Raw genomic sequence first — 18503 nt, 5'->3', positions numbered from 1 at the left:
ATAGTCAAAATAAAAAACCATCATTAGTACCTAAAAGGTCCTGGACTTCAAGCACCGCTGCTTCTGAATAGGACTCAGAATTTGGTGACCACTGGATACCTCAAATAGGGTCACTATAGTAGTACTTTGTAGCCTTGTAATTCTAATGCAACTGATTATAGCCTATGGATATTTAATGAGTATTTTACATTGGGATTGGTTGTGTCTGTATGTATACGTCAAACGAATGTGAATACGTCTAACAGTATAAAACCCAGACTTATCTTAAACTCCTTACATTGATGAATAATTTTATTAATTTTTCATTTGATCAACCATCAACATTGAAAATACATATTATTTTTATTTTATTTTTAATTCAATAATATTAAATTATTCAGAGATACATAGTATGTAGAGTATTACTCCATATAAGTCGCCTAAATAAACATTCATAAGCCCACTCACAGAATTCAAATTAAGTTGCCAGATGTAGTGAAAGTAGTATTAGCTGCATCCATGCGAACATGTATACACTATACAGGTACGATGTAGATACAAGTGTAGATGTGACAAGGATATTTTATTATACACGATTACAAAAGACCATAATATTTTTTATTAAATTCGAACATAATAATATTATACACATGCATAGCAACCAGTTCTTATCTCCTGCAGCTGCAGTCGGAGATTCCGGATTCCCGCAGTCTAAGAAGGAACCGGTTTTTTTCTTGCATTAAAACTATTTTGACGTCCGTGTGCATCTATAATATACAAGGGGCTTAGATTTAAATCATAAATAATATGTGTACACTGTTATTGTATAGTTCAGCTTACGGTTGAAATGTATAAATCGTATCTTTCGAAAAAAAAAAATCCTACGCTATATGACTCGGCCGTTTTGCATAACTTAACGAAATAGGCGTTTCATTAATTATAATAATATTCGAGGTTGGTTTTAAAAAAAAAATCGATTATGATCTCATATCGTCATCATATTAAATTAACAGAGGACATAAAATCGTTAGTTCTATTCCAATGTTTACTTTCGATATTTTCGTGTTAGGTAGGTGCCATATCGATAAAAAAAAAAAACGTGAATTATCGATGTTCCCAAAATATTATTATAGGTATATCTAACCTTATGTTAACTGTTGTACTTACCTGGGTCGACTACACCATTGTAATATCCCCTCTGGCAGTCTGACCCATCTAGATGCCGGGTAAAAATTCAGCTGCCACACCTTCCGACCGTCATCATTATGATTTCAGTTGTTGTCATTCGATACAGGGTGACTAACGTTCGTATAGATTGTACTCCTCTCACCCACATACTATTGCTATCGTTGTTATTATTGTTATACAATACAACAGCGTCGTTCGTATCCATATTTTTGATGATCATGAGTACTTACCTCGACAATCCGATAACGGAGAAGGTCTCAGAAGACATGGAAGACGACACGTTGGTGTGTGGGGTCAGCTCAATGCAGGGTTGGCGTGTCAGACAAGAAGTAATGTTATATAATATAAGAATACAACACAATTGATGTAATAATTAATTATTATATATAAGTTAAATATAAGCAAAAATAGAGTAAGGGGGGATAGAAGGTAAGAAGGATTTTTGAAACGTCTTATTAGTCCCCCCCCCCCCCGAAATTCCACTATATTATAATAGTAAATAATAATGTACTTATTATATTGAACACTAACAAAACTATATAACGTAATGTTAGTCTATTTTATTATACCAGTTATTATTGCACATTTCAACATTTTTTTCGGTCGTAATTTTTTTACACCTCTTTAATAGCGAACACTTTAAAGCTCCCAAGCATTAATATCCGTCGGATTTTTTGTTTACTTCACCTAATAGTGGACACCATTTAATGGAGGCCATATTTTAATTTCTTATAGACGATGGTGTCTGCTATGAAGAAGTTTTTCTATTATTATACATTATTATTGTATTTTCGTGTGTTTTCTGTTTTAAATATTTGTAACATTTGAACTTTTGTCTTATTTAAATATATTTGAATATATCGTTATTTAAATTCAAGTGTCTACCATAATCTACTTTTATTATTATTCAATCTTATTTCCTGACAACACAGTATGATCGTTGTTTAATGTTGATTCATCAATACGCAGCAATATACAATTTACAGTTAATATAAGACTCTGGAATCTCTTAGAGGTTTTTTTTATTCTAAAATTATCAAATTCATTGAATACTCCCAGGTAATAGAATATTTAGATTCTATCAACTTTCTTACTATTTTCAAAACTTTCACTTTTACTTCCAATAATTGATTAAAATTGTATTATAGAGAAAAAAAAATAATTTGTTCGAAAATATGTTGTTTTTTATCTAATTTGAAAATTGTTTTACTAAGACAGTTAATCTGTTAATAACTAATATGAGGTCCAACATCATATGTTTTTCTAACAGTGAACAACGAACCTAAATTTAAAAAAATTTAATGTGTAATGTATGTTTATAGAACTATAACAAGAATTTCCAAATCATATTAGAAACCGGAAACTAAAAAAATATTTTCAAATAACCTAAACTTATATTTTTAATCATATCCGGGTATCATTTGTTATTAATTTTGTTTTTATCTACATAATAAGTTGAAACCGATCCATTGCATTGTTTTTTACCCGAACCCTAACCTTGACGATTATTTTATATTTTCCAAAATCAGTAGCCGAAACCATAATCGGAACCCAACAAACTTAAGGTTGTAGTCCAGAGGTTTCTTAACATGTTATTGTACGACCCATTTTGGAAATGATTTTCATTTTGGCAGCTCAAAATAATATCAATGACCTTTTTTGTTTATTTTTTTTTAAGTAAGCTCATCATCAATTAAGTTTGTTTAACCGTTAATACAGATATATTCTATTTCTTCAGGTTCAGCAGAATTTTAAGTCATTGATTTTTTTGTTTGACCATTTGTTCATAGTAATAACACAAAAGCACAAAAAAAAAACAAACGAGTTTATAATTTATTAGTAATTTGAAAAAAAGTAAGATAGTACGTGTATCGTATTCGACGTACCTACCATATGTTACTGAAATATTCAATTGATTTGAACTTCATGCAGGTACCAGTTTGTTTCAAATAAAATAAATTGCCATTTTTTCAATAACAATGATCTGATTGCGTCTGATCGACACAGTTACAGTAAATTTTAAATTGTCATTAACGCAGATAACAATTTATGAAATGATTAAATTTAAACATCAACGAAAAATAATAGAAACACATGTCTAAAAAATGTATTATTTAAAAACGAAACGCGATCCACTAAAAATATTATCATGACCCACAGTTTGGGAATCCCTGTCTAGGCCTTTAAACGATACGTGGATATATATAATATATATATATATATATATATAATAACCATATAATTTAATTTACTATTTACTATTGATAACGAATGTAAGAAAGATGTCTTCTAATTACATATCTATTATTTCAATACATCATATGGTTATTATTATTTTATTATTATTGTTTAAGGATGCTCACTTCAGTCTGCTAGACTTTGACGAGAACATGTCGCTTTTTGGTGTATTTGATGGACACGGCGGTGCTGAAGTTGCTCGGTTGGCGGTTGAAGTTTTGCCTGGTATGATAAAAAACCAATCATTTAATGTCGGTGATTATGAAAATGCTCTGAAAAACGCGTACCTGGATTTCGATCTATACTTGCGCTCCAAAACTGCTTTAGATAGAATGAAAATTCTTGCGGAACAAGACGATCCAGTTAATGCAGGTGGTAAGTTTAAAAAATATATAATGGTAATGCGGTTGAATGTTGCCTTGGCCGGAAATGGTAATGCCGTTTCGTTTGCGATATTAACAGAAGAAGAATCAACCAAATTAAGTCACTTTTATATCATTTCTATAGACAATATTAAATCAGAGAAACTATACATGAACATTTTAAATCTTTTTGTTTTCGGAAAACAATAACATAAATATATGGGTGGTTATAAATTTATTTATTGTATTAGGTTTATAGTGTTTTATACAAATTTGCGTAATCTCAAATTTTCTTAAATTATATTGACTATCTTCTCAATAACATTTACCATAATGATTATTATTTTAAAATTGGTTCATACACATACTGCTTTCTGATTAATCTATATAAACCTATATTTAAACTATTACAATTTTCTTGTTTATTTAGACGCCAATGCAGACGAAAAAATTGACAACAATGACGTCAAAGATGATAGCGACATATACAAAATGGTAACAAGTATGATTGTGAATATTAATAAGTAATTTGTATTTTATATAACGATACAGTAAATATCTAAGATATTTCATGAAATTATAAACAATTTTTATTTGGCATGATACCGAATAATTAATTTTTAAAAATGTATTTTAGACATGAATACATGATTTGGATCTGATTATTATTTCAACAATAAATATAACATTTTTAATAACTGCAGAAAAAAACGATTAAATATAGATTATTTTATTTTAACATAATATGTTAAACATTGGCGTAAATTAAATAATTTACTTGAGATTATAATGTTTGCATTAAAATTTAAGATCTTATCTAAATTTTTTTATTTATAAAGATTGTTTTTATATTTACAGTATGGCTTTTATAGTGGTTGCACAGCAGTCGTAGCGTTATTAGTAGACAAGAAAAAGCTGTATGTGGCTAACATAGGAGACTCCAGGTGTGTCGTTGCTGTTCACGGCACCAAAGCCGTTGATATGTCAAAAGACCATAAGCCTAGGGACAAATCAGAGTTATTAAGAATTCATGCAGCTGGAGCAAGAGTTACGTTCGACGGACGAATCAATCGCGATCTTAATTTATCCCGAGCTTTCGGTAAACGTTTTATTCGCACGTTTTACTTGCAACTCGATAATATATTTTTATTATACGTAATCAATCGCTATGAATAATATAGGTGATCACATGTACAAACAGAATACTTTTCTTTTGGAAACAGAACAAGTTATTATCGCTCTACCCGACGTACAGGCCAGAGTGTTAAACGCAGAAGACGGCGATTTTATTGTATTGGGATGTGATGGCATATGGGATTCATTAAGTAGCCAGTCTACTGTAGATTTGATATCAAATCATATCCATGAATCCGGCATAAAGTTATCGTCAGTTTGTGAAAAAGTGAGCAAAAAAATATATTTTATTTGTACAATTTCATTGTATCGCGTTTAGTGATACAGAATAGGCTATTAATTTTACAATCTACCGTTCGTTTCAGTTACTCAATAAATGTTTCTCAGCTGAACGCCGTTCAAAAGGAGTCGATAACATGACATGTATCATTGTGAAATTAAAACATAAGAAACAAAAGTCAGACCAAAAGGATGGTGATGTAATCGCCTGCAAGCTTAAAGAGCTCGAATTGCATTCATGAATTATCAACAATTATACAGTTATTAATTGGCCATCTATTGCTGCTAAATTCTCATAATATAATATTTTTATTTTATACACTAGCAAAATCTAATTATATAAATATATAATGTATAAAGATTTAACGTATTATAATAATATTATTATATAGTTTTTTTTTTCATATTGCGCTATGTCCGGGAGTAGGCACGAAGGCCTATTTCGGACGCCTATTTGGCAGAATTTCTATTGGGGCACCCGTAGGTTTCTGCCATGCCCCGGAGTGGGGGATGGCGGAACTTGTTCTCCGGACACCGTGACTTGCCCGGAGAAAAATGTCACCCGATGGTATATTGGTATATAGCAGGGATAGGCAACTGTCGGCCCGCGTACCTTTTTATCTGGCCCGCGCTACATTTTCAAATTACTTTATATAATTTTAGCACTTATCTGTATTTTATTTTATTATATTTTTCGATAAAATGTGGATATAAATTCTTATCTAGTTTTAAACCGAAACTAAATTATTAAATGTCTAAATATATATTTATAATGGCGTAGCTAACATAGTATTTATTTCATTTTTGGTTTAGTCATATCCGTACTGCCGTTAATAAATTTAAAGGACCTTTTTTTTTTTTGCCTTCTCCTATGCATTGCGGCCCGCTAGATTTTAAAGTACTTAAAAGTGGCCCGCTAGTTACTTTGAGTTTCTGGTATATAGTGTAATACTTTTTATTATTATTTTTATTTTATACACAAACTCATATGAAATACATACATTTGACCTATTGCAGCATTTTAATATTCGATTAAAAATATCAACATAATATATTGATAATGCAATCATTAAATTAATTTTAAATCTTTGGGTCATCATTAAAATATTATTTAATATACATTAGTTATGGAAAAATCAGGTTATGGGATGGTATGGTACTAATTATAGTATTTTTATTACTTCTGAAATAAAAATAATTTCAGAAGAATTTAGTTTTTTGTTCTGTTTATATACAACTACTCTATCTACCCTTAACAATTAGTTTATAAGTTAAATTTATATGCGTTTACTTTTGAGATTTCCATTAGGTATTGCAAATAATATTTTTTTAATGCAATTAAAGTGATAAGTGCTTGGAGAAATGACAGTTGATGTAGATGGTTTTTAGTATAATATGGTTTTAAATTTTGATGCATTTATTAATTTTTTCTAGAATGCTTACCACGATGTTTTCCAAGATGGAATAAAACATTTTTAAGGCATTATTAGTTTTTGGTCATTTTTTACCAATTTCAAGGAATAAAAAAAACCTAAATCCTTATGTTCCGTTATTTTTTATATGTTCCAATTTCTATTTTTTTTCCTGGGTGTCATCAAGTCACCCGAATTTCCATTTATTTTTCTGGTGATAGAGGGAGGGATAGAGAGCGTATTGTATTTAAAGATAACAGCTTTTAGGAATTTAGGAGATCTTTTAAATAATTAAGCGATATTTTTTCACAATATTGTACCAAATACTCCTTCGAGTAATCTATTATATCTTAAATTTATTATTACATATAAAATTGAAAATATTGTTGTTTAAGAAGCCAAGATTTTATTTTTAATTTTAGTAACTGAACTGGAATTCGTTTTTTTGTTTAAAATATACCTTTAATATTGTATTGTTTACGAGAAATGTTCATATTACGTCATTCATAAATTATAAAATCATTTACGCACTCTGTCGTTGTCCTAAATAAAGGCTGGTTGAAATGGTAATCTACCAATTAATATAGAAATATTTTACATAGATTATTTTAATATTAAAAATACTACAGTTAACGTGTTTAATGATCAACATCCGCACAAGTTGCGCCGGTCATTCGTCAGAGTGTACTGTGACTGTGAACACTGAATTGTGCACGTTGGTGTTTTGTCGGCTTTCGTTGCATACTACTTTTATATTTATGAAGATTTTATGTTTACTAACCTAAACGTTGCCTATTTTTTTGCTCAAACGCGTGTTTTAAACTCACGCTATTATTATTATTATTTTTTTTTTTGAAAGAGAAACACTTTTACAGGGCACATTGGACTTGGATATTCAAAATTTTATTTCTGAACCATATTAAACAGTTTTGAATAGAGCCAATTTTCACAAGCTTTTGTTGTTATTATTATTATTTGTTATAAGCAATCAAATTAAAAATCAAATTCTAATGCACCTTGCAGAAATTTATCCTTTTTCTAGCAAAAAAAAAAAAAATCAAACAAATCAAACTTCCCTAAGATACATATACAATCACACACATTCTAAACAAGTATTTCTCAACCTTTTTGATATCACGGAACACCAAATAATAATATTTTTTCATGCGGAACCTCTTTGAAAATTATCTTTAGAGTACCGCCCGCTGGCGGTCTCTCTCTCTTGCGATTTTAAACTTTCGTGGAACCCGTAAGTGATCTTCGAAGAACCCTAGGGTTCCGTGGAACATGGATTAAGAAACACTGATTAGAATTAAATCATCATTGACGACGAACATAATCTATGAACGGCGCCATGAAACATTTGCCTAAATATTGCCCCTTAATAAAGACATAATATGTGAAGGTCTCATAATATTATTTATGAGAATTAGGTAACATTTATTCGAATTATTTCAATTACATTGACTGAGGTACACTAAAACCGAGATACACCAATTAGCGCTGTATTTTATAGTTGGTAATTTTTTTCCGAACAATATCGGGTCTTACAACTGTCAACTAGTATAATGTAAAGGTACACATATTATTGAACTAAAACGAAATAAGATAAACTAGTTTTTAAAAAGAACGATTCACAAATTATCTTCCTTTTTTAAGGAAACCCAGGGTAAAGTTTTGAGAATTTTTTAGGACATATTTACGAGTTTAAACCTTTAAGATGACAAATTCATTTTTAAAAGAGTATTTTTTAAGAAATTTTACATATTTAACACATTTACATTACATTTTATGCACACTTTCGGTATATTTCAAATCATTTAAATTTGGGAGCTAGTTAGTAGTTTTGAAATGGATATTGCATTTTGTTTGAAAAAACAAATTTGTTGAACGTTGAAGTCTTATTTGATGATCTCACTTATTAGCTACTTATAGTTATGGTTAGGCTGGGGTTATAATATTACGTTCATACGATCATCCGGTTATCTGAATTTCATTGCATACTATTTTAATATAGACTGACCACTATAACATGCGATTTTGGAGGCGCGCAGGATAACTGAACAATGTTTTTGATATTAGCTTTTCTATGATTTTAGACTATATAATGTTGTATAGCTTACAATTTTTACTAAAGTTTGTTGCAATTATATTACGATTGCTTTTTGTCTAGAGTATTATATGTATAAATATACCTGTACGCGCCCAATATTAGGGAGTACGGGACTAATGTGTTGTGATACTCGAACTAAAAGCTACCGTCTCTTGGTTAAATAAATATCCTATCGCTGATTGTCTGTCTAATTACCCCTGATACTTGCTGGATAGGCAACTATATGTACGTGACGACACCAAGGAATGGGAGAGTGCTATTTTGGGAAAGAGGATAGTACAGGTTAATTATGGGGAGGGGGTCTCTGTGATCGGTTCGGTATGGTGCAATGATCACAGAGCTCACAACAACTAGGGACAAGACTTAAACTAAAACTTAAAATAATGAGGTCTTGAGGTGATTGGAGTGCAGTGACGGTGGTCTGGACGGCCTGGGCGGCCTCCCAAACACCACGGCGAGTGCTGGCGGTCTTACGCGGGTGTGAACAGCACGACGCTCAGACGAAGGTGGCCCACGCGTTGCTGAACTCGAGGAAGCTGAGGATCTTGTCAACCTGGGCGGCCTCCCACACACCACGGCGAGTGCTGGCGGTCTTACGCAACGGTGAAACAGCACGATGACCAGACGAAGATGTCGTAATCGACGAGTATGCGATGTATAGGATTACGTACTAACCTTCAGTAGGAGTCGACGTAGTGACATTCACATACGACAAATCGGGTGATGAATAAAATAGCAAAAAAAAAACACCCATGATTTTACGCCTGAATGGCGAGACAAGTATAATGAATTTCGTGTCGTATTGACAACGAATGAAAATAATAAATATAACAATGTAACAATAATAATTGATGTGATGATTGCGCTCAATGCGACTTACAATAAAAAAGAGCTCAACATAACTCTAAACGACAATAAAAACAACGCTACAGTAGCGGAATAGCAACGAACACATAGACACGGCGACGCCAATAATACATAATAATAATAATAAGGGCGTTGGCCGCAAAAACAATAATAAAAAAAATAATGATTAATAAGAGATAATATGAAAATGATAATGAACATATGCGGCAAAGACCCACCAATAATTGTTCGGTAGAAAATACAAAGAGACTATAGATATAAATCAACATTATAATAATAATTAAATAATTTAAACAAAAAGGACTGAGTGGTGTGAAGGGGAAACGGGAGACGAGATTAGGAAAGGTGCCGCCACGCGACAATTAGACAACAGTGATATAACTTGTTTGGCGCGAACAATACCATTAACTATTGTATTGAGATTTTGAGAAATTTTTAGGCTTTGGACAAAAAAAGAAATGGCCGCTTTTCAACAGTTCTCTCTCTCATATCCCACATCACATCACAGGAGTTGTATAAGACAAGTTAATAATTACGATTTACTTCACTTAACCACATGAAACCTTTAAATTTGTTGACTTAAAATCTTCCCCCTAGATCATAAAATAATCCTGGATCCTAAATTATGATGTTATACACTTTCTATCTCTACAGATTTATTGTAACTATTAATTAATATGTATGTACATTTTAAATTAATTTATTATATCCTTAAAGTTTAAAAAAGAAGTAAAATCGCGTTATATTCAGAGTATACCTAAATTATCAAGTCTTTGAGGTCTTTCTTTAGTTAGTATTAACCTTAATCTTGTAAATCGTCTCCAGTACAATGCGTAAGTAGATTATGTAGAGTTTACTCAATATATTGGTTAGCATTATCGATTAACTCAATATATGTATGAAACTGAAAAAATTTAAAAACAATTCGTATTTAAACCACCTCCGATAATAAGAACAACTAATTGAAGTGTTTGATGTAACTTTATAATAACTTTAATAGGCATTTTAAAATATTTTAATGCTACACAAAATCTAATTAAGTACGCAGTTAGGACACAACGCACTTAATGTTTTCAGAGCTACCGATGGTTATATTTGGTGACACATTTTGTATCTTAGTCCATCTTTATACAATACTACACAATACCATGTGGTTGGTGTTTGAATCAAAGTTATAAAATTAGGTATATTATCTTATAATTAATCTTGATAATCAGTGAATATGTATAGTGTTTGAAAATTTCATGAAATTTAAAAAAATGAAATATTTCAATTATCATTATTTTTGTATTTTTGTCTTGTAAAATATTAAATAATTAATCTAAATAAATTAAATACCTCATTAGTCATTGACACACATTTTTTTCGCAGTTTCAATGTATAATAATATGTTGTATTTTTTTTCTGTACCTATTATTTGATGTAAAAATGTAAAATAAATAAGGAATAGGTAGGTATCGTATACTGTATATGTATCATGGACGTGGTTAGTTATATAGTTATATACTTATATGTTAAAAATCAGATCAGAGTTTTCTTGATCATGAATCTTTATGACATTTATTTGTATAGGAAACCAGTACTTAGGTATATATATATATTATAAAGATCATAGTTTTTTTGCTAATGAACTTGAAATAATATAAATTATAATTACTGTAATCTAGTTATCTCCTAAATTGACGGGAAGATAAAATTGATAATGCAGTAGAGCCAAATAGTGAAATGATTAATAAATATCCAATATTTCACAACTTAGTGAAATATTTTTCATACTTCAAACACTACCTATGTATCGGTTTGAAATGTAACAATAATAATATTACTATCGTTGGAAAAAAGTGATCTCAATGACGAAACAAAACGCTTAATGACCAGATTGTTGAAAATGAATACATCTAATTGCAATATACTTAAACAAAACGATGAGATCCTCGCTGATTAAAATATAACATTATAAACGTCGTGTTGATCTTCAGATTGTTGTAATCGTGACGGGAAACAAAAACCAGACTGTTACAATATGATGCTGTTCATAGGCGCACATAGGGTGTGAATTTAGGGGGTGCTGAAATGATTTATAGTACACAGACCCGTGGGGAGCGAAGCCCCCCCACTACACCGCCCTAATACTATAATAATTGCATTGCAATAATTATAAATTTTATTAAAAATAAAAATAAATATTTTGTAATTATATTACAAGTTATAATAACATGTAATCATTAATTATTAATGTTAGACAAGATTTAATTTTCTGTTTGATATTGCAAATGTTTGCAATATAATTTCCCCCTCTATTTTATTGGTAAGATCACTCTCAATGCTAAGCGTAGATAGCTTGGTAAATCTTTCTATCTTTCTTGGCCCATATTGGTGCGTAACCAGTTTTTCAATCTACGTATAGCTGAGAAGGAGCGTTCACATGTTGACGAAGAAATTGGAATTGTTATTCCCAAAAGCTTACAGACATTTGGAAACGAACTTTTATAACATCAATTTTTCATGCCTTCATATATAAAGCTGGCTGGTAGACTATTCATTAAAACCATCATTTCTGCTGATAAACTAACTGTTGATATTTTCAAAATCCGAATCATAAAAATTCAAGATCATATAAAAGCTCTAGCAGAGAATTTCCATAGTTCACTCCAAAAATCAACTAGCTCAATACACTTCAACTTATACATACGTCCACCGCCTCAAAGACGACTAAAACGCGGTCGCCCGCACGATCTTATTCGATAATGCTATTAAATAACTAGTCACTACTGTAATTATCGCTCTTAATTGTAATTGTAAATACTTATATCATGTTAAAATTAGTCAAAAAAAATTATATTATTTATCCATAGATGTAGATAGCCTTATAGGCTAGGAATAATGTCTTATTATAAAATAAAAAAAAAGATATTTTCAAAATATCTTGATATACATAAACAGATTTATATAATAATATTTCAAAAGATATGACTATGTAATAAACATTTTAAATAGTTTATGCGGTGCTAATTTTAAACCTGGGAGTGCTAAGCACCCCCAAGCACCCCCCTATGTGTGCCTATGATGCTGTTAAGCACCAACGACACCAGCGAAACTCTTTATCCTCTTATAACAGACGTAGATGATGGCAGGTTCATCGTTCACGGTCATCAAACACGCTGAGGAGTTCAAATTAGTGAAGGTGACGTACTCAAATCAAGTAGTATTTGGGTACCTCAAACTGGTGCCGACCAGCAGGTCAACAAACACGAATTCATGTGTTGGTAAGCGCTGGACATGCAGTTCCAGGTGGCCATATACGAGTTGGTCAACATGTATAAACAACTGTAAAATTACATATTTGACGTACAACCCGGTGTTGCCGGATTAAAATTACCGACTTTCATACAATCACAAAGAACCAGTACCAAACGTATTGGGTTCAGTTGTTGACATCTAATCACGTGGTCTAGAATAGGATGACCGGTTTCCATGATTTCGTTCAGGGGCTGTAACTCGATTGCGCCCGTCTTACCTTTTTATATGCAAAAAACGTAACACAATTGCGCCCAGCAAATTAGCACGATTGTTTCTGTTTTACCCTTTTACCTACAAAAAACGCAACACGATTGCGCTCCGTGAAATATATATCTTTGCCCAATACATTTTTTTTAAATACAGTCGAAGAGGTTAACTCAAAGTTGAAGTTATCTAAGTTCGACAGGTTTAAAAATTGTCCTTCCCAATTTTACAGGCTTATAACTGACAACAAAAATAAATTGTTGGCTTGGTTAAAAATTGTTTCTTAAACATTTTTTTTTACAATATGTCCAAAATAACTCAATACAATTACGAAAAAGTACGAATTACATTTATTTTGAGACGTTGTTTCTTATGGCACAATGTGAACGGAGGGACCGGGTGCATGTAAACTCCACTGATTGCGACCTTTTTAGACCTTTCTTTATGTAAATTCCGCCAGTACGTTTATTTTACCTGAAAATAAAATGTAAACTCCACCGTTATGTTTTTTCATAGCAGCATCAAGTCAAGTTTTCCAATTTTTTTTTTCAATAAGTAATAAATATATTTTAATAATAAATTCCTAATTAAAATAACAAATTGTTTAAAAAATAAATATAAATGGCATTTTTAAGGTAATTTTTAGAGCATATTTGTATGGTTTTGAGTACATTTAAATCCGGGCCCTAATTATTATAATATATCTATTGTATTTAAATACAATAATTTAAAAAAAAAAAATCAAATAGAATTAATAGAAAAATATATAATTATTAACATTACGTAAGTAATACGTACCTACATAATTTATGTACAGATTTATTATTTATATATATTATATTCAGATACTTATATCTTTTTTTACACAATATTAAAATAAATAATATAATAATAGTTGAATATCTAATATGGAATTTACGTGCTTTCAGGTCAAAACGTATCGGTGAAATTTACATGCTATAATTCCAACCCTAAAATCGACTACCTGTAAATCGGTAGAGTTTAGAATCGCCCGAGGGACCCTAGCCCAGAAAAACCGTGTGTAACGAAAATAAAAGCGTTAGTCGCTATCTCTCTTACTCTTTACCGCTTTCTATATACTTCTGTCCCTCTCACTCTATGGCCGACTATGTTGAGTAAATTGTTATTATATATCACCACATCGTCGCTGATAAAACACACACAATAGAAAAAATGTCAGGTTGCAGGTAGCTGGAAATCCTAGATAATATTATTGTTATAATAAATTATTAAAGTATTACAAATGAAACCGTTTATAACTTTCATGACTGTGTTGACGAATCCGGATTTTTCAGTTGTGATATTTTTTCGCGTTGTTTTGTTTCATCTCATCGGGCTCCGGTGTTATTGACCTTTCCTCCGTGGTGCGTGTTGTGTTGGACAATTTTTCTCAGTGTGTGTTAAGTTTTCGCGATCGTTTAGAGACAACATATCATGCAACGATGGTGTCGACGATAAACGAATGCAGTCGGCCGTAGTGTAGTTGTATTTCTCATTCGGTGTACTTATTTATATTATTATATTATTCCATCGTACGAGTACTACAAAAACTGCAGAGTGTAACGACGGTGAGAGATCAAAAAATACATATTATAATGGAAATCGATCCAACGAAATTGGTGACTGAAGATTGTGTACAACCATCTATGAGCACGTAGGTATAGAAATTTAGGTGATAGGTTGACAAAGTGCAACAACTATTTACTGCTGTATGTGTATAATTGATTTAAAACTATCGTTAAATTTAATCTTCTTTAATTCGTCATATTTTAGTGGAACAAAATAACTTTAAAAACACCGGCTCAATATCAAAAAGAGTACCGTCAACGACTAAAAACACAAAAACAAATAAATAACCCAAGGTGTGCATTTAGCTCACTGTTTATATATGTTGATTTAAAATTGAACATTTATGTACATTGCAATACATATGAATATGAAATTAATACTTTTAAAATCCATTTTAGTCAAAAAAAAAAAAAAAAAAGAAGAAGAGGAATAGGGAAAAAAATAAAATCTTAAAAAAAATGTACAGCGTCAAAAGAACATCGGCAACGTGAAAAAAGCACAAACAAATCACAGGAGAGGAGTGTATATACACTATATGAAAGAGTATCGCCACAAATTTTTATGTTCTCAGTTTGAGGAAAGTTTTAAACTGGAGTTTTGTTACAAACTGAAAATGTGTAAGAAATTTTTTTATAATTTTTTTAGTTATTTTTTTTTTTTGTTTTACTTCAGATCTAAAAAAACAGAAATTGGACAATATATCGGATAAGCCACGAGAAGAAATCATCACGACTGATAATTTAAAGTTTCTGGAGAATTTTCAATTAACAATAATACGGTGCTTTATGTATTTAATTATTTTGAAAAATTTGTCTTCAGATTATATATTATTAGAAATAAACTGATAACAATGAAATTTATAATTTTTTTGTTTAGATCACAGCGCAGTATTCAAAATTTATTTGTTACACCATACAAGCAATCTCCCGAGTGTGCAATGCCGGACTTCATTTCGAACAGTTCGACTGAAATTAATCTTTAACCTATAAGACTGCCAAAGAAACTACGTTTCTGACAGCACTTGACTTTTTTTTTAATATTTTATAATATTATATGATATTATATGGCCACATTAGTGTGCACTACTAATATACATATAAATTTTAAAATTATGTATAATATGTCCAAATCTGTATAAAAGAACCCAATAGAATTACAAATTACAATTTTATGGCACAAAATTGTGATCCCATTGCTTTTAAATATTCCATATAGCAAAATTTTCCTGTGTATTAGTTTTAAGAGTATCACGTAAGTTAAATAATTAAAATTTGGATTCTTCCAGTGATTTTGGAATTGTTGGCAATTTTTTTTATGGAAATCGTACCTACTTTTCCTCCATAACTTAGTATCGGAATGAACGATATGTAAATCATTTTCAGTGCTACGTAATTCTTGTTGAATTATTTTATTTGGTCTCGTAAATAAGTCGTTTTCACATTTTCTTTTGATGCGGGAATTTACTATTTGTTACCTAACGATATATTTTATAATGATGTTATTCTTTGTAGTAGGGAATGAGGCACGCCCTTCGCCCAATGTACTTAGGTACATCGCAATAGCCCTACCCTGACCTTCATTGGTTGGGGTAGTCTGGTCCTCCAGGTTGGGGGTTGATCGTAGGGCTAACAACCCTACATTATAAAACAAAACAACGTTAAGATACCACAAAACAAGCCTTGGAATTGGAACAAAACTGGACAACGATTGGAAACGGAAACGAGCATCAAACTTGGAACGTTAGAACGCTTAATAAAACTGGGGAATTAGTGTATGCTGAACGCCATTAAAAATTATAACATCTCTTTATTAGCCCTACAAGAAATGAGGTGGGCTGGAGAAAGAAGTCTCAAAAAGGATGACAAAACTGTTTTTTATAGCGGAAATAGGGATGGAAAATTCGAAAACGGAGTGGGATTTGTAATAAGTGGGAATATATTACCATATGTTAAAGATTTCCAGGCGATAAATGAGCGTATGTGCTACATACGGATAACTGGATGCATATTTGATCTTGTAATAATAAATTGTTACGCATCAACTGAAGACAAGGGAGATGATATCAAAGAAGATTTTTATGAAGTAGGGTAAAAAAGCCACTACTGGAACCACCGCCACCGCCACCACCACCACAGCCACCGCCACCGCCACCGCCACCGCCACCGCCACCGCCACCGCCACCACATCCCACCGCCACCGCCACCGCCACCGCCACCGCCACCGCCACCACATCCCACCGCCACCACATCCCACCGCACCTTGACATTTGACAAGCCATAGGTGCCGCCGTCGGTACACCGCTCCCCGCCCCGCCACCACATCACACCGCCACCACATCCCACCGCCACCACATCCCACCGCTCCCTGCCCCGCCATAGGTGCCGCCGTCGGACGTGACCTAACCCACGGTATACATATATAAAACACTCATATTAGGTATACTTGATATAGTCTCCCACTACAGAACCGTTTCCCCACTATAAGTTATTATCCTCACCATACTCGAAACAATTAGTTAATAATTCAGTGTATGAACATTCAGTCTTAGTTTTGTTTTAACAGTGTCAAGTCGCGAGTTTTATAACAGTGTTATTATGGGTGGATCAATCAGTGAAATGAATCGGATGTACAAATATGTTGCGCCTACATCTCCGACTGAACTTATCGATTGCACTAATTTTACAATCGATTTTGAAAACCGTAAATTTTTAAACGTTGGTTTCGATTCAAAAGATGAGTTCAATATCGTCGTGCAAATAATTACACCGTCGCGCTATGTAAATATTTCTCCAGACTTCTTGAGGCGTATTTACTCAGTGATGGGCCATGTTTTATCTTACATTCTGGATACTACTGTTCGTTATAAAAAAATTATTTTTTTGGAAGATGAATTTGTATTGCTCACGAGTATGGTATATAAGGGAGAGCATGTTTTGGTCATGGAGTCTAAAAAAATAGACGGATGTAGAACTATATTAAATCGAAGAGATCTTATGACAATTCAAGATTTAGAGAGCACAATTCTTGAAACCATAACAATGAAAATCGCCATCACACGACCTATTATTTTAAATCAAATCGATCAAATAACCGACTACCTTAAAACCGATTTTAATGTTGATAAATCAGCGAAACTTGAAGAAGTAGTTTCAATAACAAAAGGAATTCATGCCGAATTAATCACAAGCCATATACCGAAAAACAAACAGAGTTTCATACATCAGATAAAATTACTCGCAACTGAACAGCTGGCAATCAAATGGATGGAAAAGCTGAATAACTCTATAAATGTATGAAAATTTATTTAAATATTTCGATAGTTAAAATTTTCGTATCATGATTACTTATTTTTATTACAGAATAAAACGGAAGCTTTTAACGTTGACATATCGCCACCAAGATACTCAATTTTGTCACCGTCGATTATACATGACGAAAACGATTTATCACAGTCACGGGTAATTTAAAAATTAAAAAAAAAAATATTTTTCTCGAGTTAACCGTTATTTTATTTTTAGGGTGCTGACGAGGACAGGGGGTTTCGAGAATACTTTTCAACACGTTCGAGTTTACCAACGAGGGCACCAATTCGGAAAATCAAACCTATGGTAATACACACATTATTTACTTGATAAACGGATATTGATAAATTTTTATTACAGGCTGTTGACGAGAACGATGGGCCGACTTACTTTAACAGATTTTCACCATCCCCACCATCTTTGTTTGACTAAACAGACGACAAGTCTCAATCAACTCAGAGGAATACGAAATTAATTTTTTATTTAATAATATCTTATTAATGATGATAATAAATATTCTTTATATCATAACATG

The 18503-nt window shown here is 31.8% G+C and overlaps 2 protein-coding genes across 2 annotated transcripts; both read left to right on the top strand.

Moving 5' to 3' along the window:
* Positions 1 to 1162: 1162 nt before the first annotated feature.
* Positions 1163 to 5541, top strand: LOC107173183 (uncharacterized). The gene is made up of 6 exons (XM_015523610.2): positions 1163 to 1496; positions 3522 to 3780; positions 4198 to 4262; positions 4626 to 4866; positions 4949 to 5169; positions 5267 to 5541. The coding sequence occupies exons 1-6, from the start codon at positions 1245 to 1247 to the stop codon at positions 5420 to 5422; spliced, it is 1194 nt and encodes a 397-aa protein (XP_015379096.2). The 5' UTR covers positions 1163 to 1244; the 3' UTR covers positions 5423 to 5541.
* An 11534-nt stretch (positions 5542 to 17075) lies between these two features.
* LOC149060589 (uncharacterized) lies at positions 17076 to 18484 on the top strand. Its single transcript, XM_089216392.1, has 4 exons — positions 17076 to 17956; positions 18026 to 18124; positions 18185 to 18274; positions 18329 to 18484. The coding sequence occupies exons 1-4, from the start codon at positions 17261 to 17263 to the stop codon at positions 18398 to 18400; spliced, it is 957 nt and encodes a 318-aa protein (XP_089072518.1). The 5' UTR covers positions 17076 to 17260; the 3' UTR covers positions 18401 to 18484.
* The last annotated feature ends 19 nt before the right edge of the window (positions 18485 to 18503 follow it).

This window comes from Diuraphis noxia, unplaced genomic scaffold (genome assembly GCF_037042655.1).
Source record: "Diuraphis noxia isolate RWA-SAM2 unplaced genomic scaffold, SU_Dnox_SAM2 contig0001, whole genome shotgun sequence".
In the NCBI taxonomy this organism is placed as follows: Eukaryota; Metazoa; Arthropoda; class Insecta; order Hemiptera; family Aphididae; genus Diuraphis; species Diuraphis noxia.
The sequence above is the reverse complement of the archived record's forward strand: the minus strand, read 5'-3'. Positions and strand labels throughout refer to the sequence as shown.

What these genes read in the sequence shown, in the direction of transcription:
- LOC149060589 (XM_089216392.1), top strand. Translation starts at nt 17,261, where the DNA reads ATGGGTGGATCAATCAGTGAAATGAATCGGATGTACAAATATGTTGCG. An exon ending in AGCTGAATAACTCTATAAAT is followed by an intron (nt 17,957 to 18,025) that starts GTATGAAAATTT and finishes TTTTTATTACAG; the next exon opens with AATAAAACGGAAGCTTTTAA. An exon ending in ACGATTTATCACAGTCACGG is followed by an intron (nt 18,125 to 18,184) that starts GTAATTTAAAAA and finishes TTTTATTTTTAG; the next exon opens with GGTGCTGACGAGGACAGGGG.
- LOC107173183 (XM_015523610.2), top strand. Translation starts at nt 1,245, where the DNA reads ATGATTTCAGTTGTTGTCATTCGATACAGGGTGACTAACGTTCGTATA. An exon ending in ATAGCGACATATACAAAATG is followed by an intron (nt 4,263 to 4,625) that starts GTAACAAGTATG and finishes TTATATTTACAG; the next exon opens with TATGGCTTTTATAGTGGTTG. An exon ending in TAATTTATCCCGAGCTTTCG is followed by an intron (nt 4,867 to 4,948) that starts GTAAACGTTTTA and finishes TGAATAATATAG; the next exon opens with GTGATCACATGTACAAACAG.